The 9,038-nt window shown below is 38.0% G+C and overlaps 1 protein-coding gene across 1 annotated transcript; it reads right to left on the reverse strand.

Moving 5' to 3' along the window:
* Positions 1-6,862: 6,862 nt before the first annotated feature.
* Positions 6,863-8,545, reverse strand: LOC127101864 (uncharacterized; the record flags this gene model as incomplete). The annotated part of the gene is made up of 2 exons (XM_051039300.1): positions 8,468-8,545; positions 6,863-7,774 (listed from the first exon to the last, which is right to left on the reverse strand). Coding segments are annotated over exons 1-2 (990 nt in total), but the record flags the coding sequence as incomplete, so codon positions are not given.
* Between the last annotated feature and the right edge of the window lie 493 nt (positions 8,546-9,038).

The raw sequence follows: 9,038 nt of genomic DNA on the forward strand, positions 1-9,038 counted from the left end.
AAAAGAAACAAAAGGTACTTGATTCAATGTCAAGTCATTTTTCCAAATAAAACTCACACCATTGCAACGCGAATACTCGATCCAATATCAAGTATTCTCCATCCACCTCATGATCCTTTATTCGCATCTTCTCCATTCTATTCTCAAACTCATTATATCTCTCACCTCCATTCTTCACTCACTATTTTCATAATAAATTCAAACACTTGATTCAACGTCAAGTATCATTTTCATAACAAATTGGAATGCAAATGGGGTGTACGTATTTGTACACAACATTCAAGTAATTTGGTTGTCGGCCGTACCTAGCCTGAGGACCCGACGCTTGACTTTCCCCCTAAAACATTTAATGATTCAAACAAGTTAGATCTAGTTGCTATGAGGAAGAAAAAGAATAGTTAGGACTCCATTGTCATCTCGATTCCCAAGTACTTTGATTGTTGACTGTACTTAATCAAGGATTAGAGACTTGTCTCCCTCTAAGTTCCAACGATTAGACTTGCCAAACTTCTTTCACAATTCAAATCTCTTTTGGACGAAAAAGAGTGGTTAGGATAACTTGTCCTCTCGACTCCCGAGTTATCGGACCGTTTACTGCATCTAGCAAAGGGTTTAATGCTTGTCTCCATGCATAAAATCAACCCTAACAAATCAAATCATCTTTTGCCTTAGCGCACTCTATTCAGAACCTTTCAATAAGGACATGTTACTTCCGTTCTACCGTGAACGAAGCTTAAGCCTCCATGTGTGAGCAAGTAATGTTTAACTGCTAGAGTGCGAACCAAGCGTATCCACTTTATCGCAAACAAGCAAATACTTTCTGCTCCCATGACAGAGTATACAAGCAAGTGAACAGTAGCACGCGAATCTCAATATTGTTAAGTAAAAACAACCAAACAAATACGATATTTTTGAGCTGAACTACGAAGCTCTGACTTCCCTATTGCACGTATGGGCATACGTAGGCACAAGGGCCCAAATCCTTGGTGAGCACACTAAATTAAAACTTATCTTCTCCCTCATCTTATTCTCTCATCTCATTCTCAATAGCAAGCAACATACAGATAAATAAACATCCATACACATTTGATACGAGCAAGTGGTTCCCATGGAATACCATGGATGTGAGGGGTGTTAATACCTTCCCCTTACATAACCGACTTCCGAAACCGCTCTTGGTTGCGAGACAGTTTCTCTCAGTTGGGGTTTTATCGCTATTTTCCCTTTCCTTTGGAATAAATAAAATCTGGTGGCGACTCTGTATTTTTTGCGGCACTTCAATCACCAAGCACATTTGATTGTATCATACTTTATATTTTCTTTGTTTACTAACAAAAATACCAAAAATATGTCTATATATAGCTTTGTTTCTTTTATAGGTAGTGTGTATATCAACCAATGCCTCATCAACCTCACAACTAGGGTTTGAGACCCTCAGTACAAGGAGAACAATCAAGAGATAGTTCACTATGGTTATAGACATCATATATGGATCCCCATGTTCTTCATTTATCATTTGGACTAAGAAATCATCAAGAGTTTGAAGCTTGTTTGCCTTGGAAACCCTAATTCATTTGGGTATCTTGTGTAACTTCCTCGGCAAGTTTCTTCAACAATTGGTTCAATATTTCAAGGGATACTTCATATTACATCATCTTATACATATATGATCCTCCATGAGTCCCAAAGATCAAGAGAACTTCAAGTTTGCAAGTTGGTTCAAAGAGGTTTACCAGAGAAAGTTAACTGGTCAAAACTAGGGTTCCCTAGACCCTATCTGTAACACCCCTTTTTCTATCCCAAAATACTTAACATATAATCAGAGTAAATAAGCACACATATAAACAAAAGGGCGTCACATCGACTTTTTCAAAAACTAAAAGCTTTCAAAAACCAACAGCTTTCCTCTTCAATATACAATACACCTGGTCATTTAAAATAACACACTTCAAATATCATGAGTCATCAAGAATATGCATCCGCAGCGGAAAATAATGAATACTCATTCATTTCGTAAAATGATCCATGTCCCATACCATGATCATCTCTCAATAATCTCCTCAAGATAAAATAAAACCATATTCAGAATATTTGGCACTATGGCCTCTCGGACAACAATTGCAAATAAACAGGTTCACAAGTAATAACATAATACATATCCAAATAAGATATGAGTTCAATACTACTAATCTACCCCGTGTTACATGACCAGAGCATTGACTCATTACCTAGTCTCTAGGCTAAAACACGGAAACTCTCCGGCTAAATCTCGAGTGAGCTACCGTCCACTTAACTTCAGCAATACTACTCTTGAATGTCTGCACGATGCCCATGTAAAGGCAACATTCAAACAGAAGGGTGAGAATTCAAATCATTATGAAGAAGTATAATAAGGCACAATGATTAAATCAACAATTAACGGAACTCATCACACCTTGTATAACCATGTCAATAATATTAACCAACATTTATTTCACATGTTTCAAACATCCATCAAAACCCAAGGAGTACAATATTAAAATCCAATACTATAGTCCCAAGTATACACATAACTACAATTATCACATAATAACATATTTTGCCAAGTTATGTATTCAAACATCATCAAATTCAATTGCCATATCTCATACACACCTCACAATCACATCAATGCATACATTCAATTATCACATAACTCTAATGTGACTCAATGCAAGACTTGTGACTCTATGCATGTGGTACCACAATGTGAACCCAATGTTTCACCGCTTTCCGATTCAATATCTAGAATCCAAGCCACGCTTCCGATCCGGACAAGATCAAAGCCACTACGCCTATTTCCAATTAAGGATCAACGTCTGCTACGCCTATTTCTATTCAAGGATCAACATCTATTACCATGTGAAGCCACAGTTTCACTGCTTCCACCATGAAGCCGACCATGCCATGAATGAATGTACAAATACCAACACATATGCAATTAAGATCATCTCTACCATCCTAACATTCCACATATCACCATAATTCAACTCTATGAATTATCCACCAATGGTACATATACACATTCATAACAATATATCATTCATAAATATAGGCTAATTATCAATTACGCACACTTAGAGTTCATTTCAAAATGAATACAACTTTTAAAATCTCAATTTTTCATTTTTCAATAGTGTTAACCGGTTAACGCTTTTAGGTAACCGGTTAACGCGAAACAGAACGCACTTCCTAGGAGATTTTCAACAGTGTTAACCGGTTAAAGCTTTTGGGTAACCGGTTAACACAAAACAGAATGGACTTTCTGGGCAGACTTTTAACAAGGAACCGGTTAACGTTTTTGGTTAACCGGTTAACGCAAAACAGAATGCAAAATTTTCTGCGTTTTTCATCGTTTGAGGCCTTTCGGACCTCTGATTCTGATTCCGTAAAAAGCCAAACGCTCAGAAAATTATAACTCATACGATACTCTAAGTATATAAAGTTAATTTGCAATTTTAACACAATTAAATAACCACAAATCCAGAATACTCATCAAAACCTAACAATTCCAAACAACCATACAAAATTAGGGATTTTAACCTAAACATACTTCTACCCATTGACCAAATCATACTAACCGATAATAATAAGGATTCTCCCCCTTACCTCTTCAATTTTCTGGAAACCTGAGCTTCTCTCTTGTTCTTCCCCTCTTCCCCTTACTTTTCCTCTTTTCTTTCTCTGTTGCCGTCAATTGATCAAATGAATCCTACTTCTCACTCTCCTCACCTCTTACTATTATAGTATTATATTTGGGCTTAAAGAATGATACTTCTAATTTAATTATTAGGCCCAATAATACCTAGTATTATAATATCTCTATTTAATTCAAATAAATTAAACCAACACAATATACACACCAAGTTAATTAATATAACAATTATTCAATTATATTTCATATCAACTAAATAATTAATTAACACACCAAATTAATTAATATAATCAATTATTCAATTATATCTCATATCAACTAAATAATTAAATAACACACCAAATTAATTAATATAATCAATTATTATACTACCTAACAACCAATTAATTAATTAACACTCCAAATAAATAAAATAAAATATAATAATAATAATATAAGAAATAATTACTAAAATTGGGTTGTTACAACTCTCCCCCACTTAAAAGATTTTCGGCCTCGAAAATTTACCTCAAACGAACAACTTCGGATACGATTCCTTCATCTTATCCTCGAGTTCCCAAGTAATATTGCCATTGGCGGCTCCGCCCCATATCACTTTCACCAAAGCAATCTCCTTACCACGAAGCTTCTTCACTTGTCGATCTTCAATTCGCATAGGTGATGTATCAACCGTCAAATTATCCCTCACTTGAGCATCATCTAATGGAACAACATGCGATGGATCCGCAATGTACCTCCTCAATTGAGACACATGGAACACATCATGAAGATTAGAAAGTGACGGTGGAAATGCAATCCGATATGCCACTTCACCTACCCTCTCGGAAATCTGATAAGGACCAATGAAACGCGGCGTCAACTTATACGACTTCAAAGCTCTACCAACACCCGTTATTGGCGTAACTCGAAGAAACACATGCTCATCTTTCTCAAACTCAAGAGCTTTCCTCCTCTTATCATGATAACTCTTTTGACGACTCTGAGAAGCCTTCATCTTCTCTTGAATCATCTTAATCTTATCTGTAGTCTCTTGAATCAGCTAGGGTCCAACCACAACACTCTCTCCCGATTCGTACCAACACAAAGGAGTTCTACACCTTCTACCATAAAGAGCCTCAAAAGGTGCCATTCCAATACTCGAATGGAAACTGTTGTTATACGTAAACTCGATCAAAGGCAAGAAACTATCCCAATTTCCTCCTTGTTCCAAAACACAAGACCTCAAAAGATCTTCAAGTGACTGAATAGTCCTCTCCATTTGACCATCAGTTTGCGGATGATATGCTGAACTCAAACGCAACTTCGTACCCAAAGCACTTTGCAAACCTTCCCAAAATCTCGAAGTGAACCTCGGATCTCTATCCGAAACAATGCTCGATGGAATACCATGCAAACACACAATCCTCTCGATGTACAACTTAGCAAGTCTCTCCATCGAATAATCCTTCCTCATCGGAATAAAATGAGCATATTTCGTCAACCTGTTCATAACGATCCAAATCGCCCCACAATTACTCGATGTTCTCGGCAAACCCGAAACAAAATCCATAGAGATACTATCCCACTTCCACTCGGGAATAGATAATGGTTGCATCAAACCAGACGGCTTTTGATGTTCAATCTTTGACTTTTGACAAGTCAAACATGAATACACAAATGCCGCTACATCCTTCTTCATACCTTGCCACCAAAACATCTTTCTCAAGTCTTGATACATTTTAGTAGCACCAGGATGAATACTCAAACCACTTCTATGCCCTTCCTCAAGAATCCTCTTTCTCAAATCCACAACATCCGGAACACAAACTCGATCACGACACCTCATGATACCATTCTCATCAATCCGAAAGTCACCACCTTTTCCTTGATTAATCAATGTCATAACATTGTCTAATTTCAAATCTGACTTCTGACCTTCTCTAATCTCGTCAAGAATGCCACACGTAAGCTTCAACATACCAAGCTTAACACACGAAGGCGTCGCTTCACAAACCAAACTCAAATCTCTAAATTGCTCCAACAATTCAAACTCTCGAATCATCAACATAGACATGTGCAATGACTTCCTACTCAATGCATCGGCTACAACATTCGCCTTTCCCGGATGATAATTCAAACCAAAATCATAATCTTTCAAGAATTCCAACCATCTTCTTTGCCTCATGTTCAATTCTTTCTGATTGAACAAGTACTTCAAACTCTTGTGATCACTAAACACATCAAATCGCGATCCAAACAAATAATGTCTCCAAAGTTTCAACACAAACACAACGGCAACTAACTCTAAATCATGCGTCGGATAATTCCTCTCATGAACTTTAAGTTGCCTTGAAGCATAAGCTACCACTTACCCTTTTTGCATCAAAACACCTCCCAAACCCAACAAAGAAGCATCACAATACACAACGAAAGTTTCTAACGGATCCAGTAAAATCAAAATAGGAGTCGTAGTCAATCTTCTCTTAAGCCCTTGAAAATTCGCTTCACACTACGAAGTCCAAATGAAAGCTTGACCTTTCCTGTCAATTGCGTCAATGGTAACGACAACTTAGAAAATCCTTCAATGAACTTCTTATAATAACCAGCCAAACCAAGAAAACTTCTAATCTCAGCAACAGGCTTAGGAGCTTCCCATTGAGATACAACTTCAATCTTCGTAGGATCCACAGAAATACCACCACTCGAAATCACATGCCCAAGAAAACTTACTTCACTAAACCAAAACTCACATTTAGAGAGTTTAGCAAACAACTTCCTCTCTTTCAACACCGATAACACAACCTTCAAATGCTCGGCATGATCTTCTTCACTCTTAGAATAAATCAATATATCATCGATGAATATAATAACAAACTTATCCAGATAATCATGAAAAATCCTATTCATATACTTCATAAATACACCAGGTGCATTAGTCATACCAAAAGGCATCACGGAGTACTCGTAGTGACCGTACCTTGTTCGAAAAGCAGTCTTTTGAATATCCTCAGCCTTTACACGAATCTGATGATACCCAAACCTCAAATCAATTTTGCTAAACACACAAGCTCCAACCAGCTGATCCATCAGATCGTCAATCCTCAGAAGTGGATATTTGTTCTTAACCGTCACTTTGTTCAGTTGTCTATAATCAACACATAATCTCATAAAACCTTCTTTCTTCTTGATCAACAGAACAGGTGCACCCCACGGTGACACACTAGGACGAATAAACCTCTTCTCAAGCAAGTCTTCAAGTTGACTCTTCAACTCTTTCAACTCAGAAGCAGACATTCGATAGAGAGCCATCGATACAGGACTAGTTCCAGGAACTAAATCAATCGAAAACTCAACCTCACGTTCTGGCGGTAAATCACTTATATCTTCCGGAAATACCTCCGCAAACTCACAAACTAATGGCAATTCTTCAATCGTCCCCTTCTGACGAATATCTAAGGTTGCCAATGACATAAACAACTCGGCACCACCTTGCACCAATTCATCAACTTGCTTAGCAGACACAAACCAATCTTCCTTAGCACCAACCTCAGGAAAAATAACCGTCTTCTCAAAACAGTTGATATACACCCGATTAAATTCTAACCAATTCATACCCAAAATCACATCAAGTTGCTCTAAAGGAAGACAAACTAAATCAATTCCAAAATCCCTACCAAAGATACTCAACGGACAATTCAGACACACATAGGAAGTAGAAACATAACCCATAGCAGGTGTATCAATAACCATACTTCTACGCATATCAGATAATATAAGATTCAATCTCTTAGCACAATCCAAATAAATGAAAGAATGTGTTGCACCGGTATCAATAATGGCAATCAAAGGTGTACCATTAATAAAGCACGTACCTTGGATTAGCCTATCATTGGTAGTGGCCTCCGCACCAGACAATGCAAACACCTTTCCCTTCGCTTGCTCCTTCTTCGACTTATCACATTTGGTACTAATGTGACCTTTCTCACCACAATTGTAACAAGTCACACTGGAACCAACTCCACACTGGTTTGCTCTGTGACCACTCTTGCCACACTTGAAACACGTCACATAATCCTTATTACAATCAGTAGCACGATGACCTTCAACGCCACATTTGAAACACTTAAGTGGAGTAGAAGATCCTCCCCCACTTGGCTTCTTGCCAAAACCAGATTATCTCCTCTTGTCATCATACGGTTTCCCACGATCCTGGTTTTTCCCCTTCAAACTCTTGTAGAAAGAAGCACTTTCCCTACTATCCTCATCATAAATCCGACTCTTGTTAACCAACTCCGCAAAACGAGTAATCTGTTGGTAACCAATGGCCTTCTTGATATCATGTCTCAAGCCATTCACAAACTTCAAGCATTTAGATCTATCAGCATTAGCAGTATTGTAATGAGGACAATACTTGATAAGCTCCTGAAATCTAGCAGCATATTCAGCAACAGTACCATTTCCTTGCATCAATTCAAGGAACTCCACCTCTTTCTTCCCACGACAATCTTCTGGAAAATAGTTCTCCAAGAAGACATCACGGAAAAGAGCCCAAGTAACCTCAATGCTGTCTTCTTCAAACCTCTGAAGAGTGTTATTCCACCAATCTTCAGCTTCCTTCTCAAGCATATGAGTACCCAACTGCACTTTCTGAGCATCAGTACAGTTCATGACTCTGAAGATCTTCTCAATTGCCTTCAGCCAAGCTTGAGCTTTATCAGGTTCATGCTCACCCTCAAAGACAAGAGGATTGTTCCTCTGGAATCTCCCCAAAGCACGAAACTCATCATCATCCCCATTTCGGTTACCAGCATTCACTTGAGGGATATGGCCAATGGAGTCAGCCAACATCCGCAGCGCCTCAGCAATGGCATCATCATTCCTGCCTGCAACCATCGTCCTGAACAGCCCGAACAACCAGACAACCAGTATCGATCGTGTCAGATACACAAATCAAATACAACAGGATGGAAAACGCTAACGACTATTGACCAACTGGTCGGCCATGCTCTGATACCACTAATGTAACACCCCTTTTTCTACCCCAAAATACTTAACATATAATCAGAGTAAATAAGCACGCATATAAACAAAAGGGCGTCACATCAACGTTTTAAAAAACTAAAAGCTTTCAAAAACCAACAACTTTCCTCTTCAATATACAATACACCTGGTCATTTAAAATAACACTCTTCAAATATCATGAGTCATCAAGAATATGCGTCCGCAGCGGAAAATAATGAATACTCATGCATTTCGTAAAATGATCCATGTCCCATACCATGATCATCTCTGAATAATCTCCTCAAGATAAAATAAAACCATATTCAAAATATTTGGCAATATGGCCTCTCGGACAATAATTGCAAATAAACAGGTTCACAAGTAA

The sequence above is a fragment of the Lathyrus oleraceus genome, chromosome 1 (assembly GCF_024323335.1).
Source record: "Lathyrus oleraceus cultivar Zhongwan6 chromosome 1, CAAS_Psat_ZW6_1.0, whole genome shotgun sequence".
In the NCBI taxonomy this organism is placed as follows: domain Eukaryota; kingdom Viridiplantae; phylum Streptophyta; class Magnoliopsida; order Fabales; family Fabaceae; genus Lathyrus; species Lathyrus oleraceus.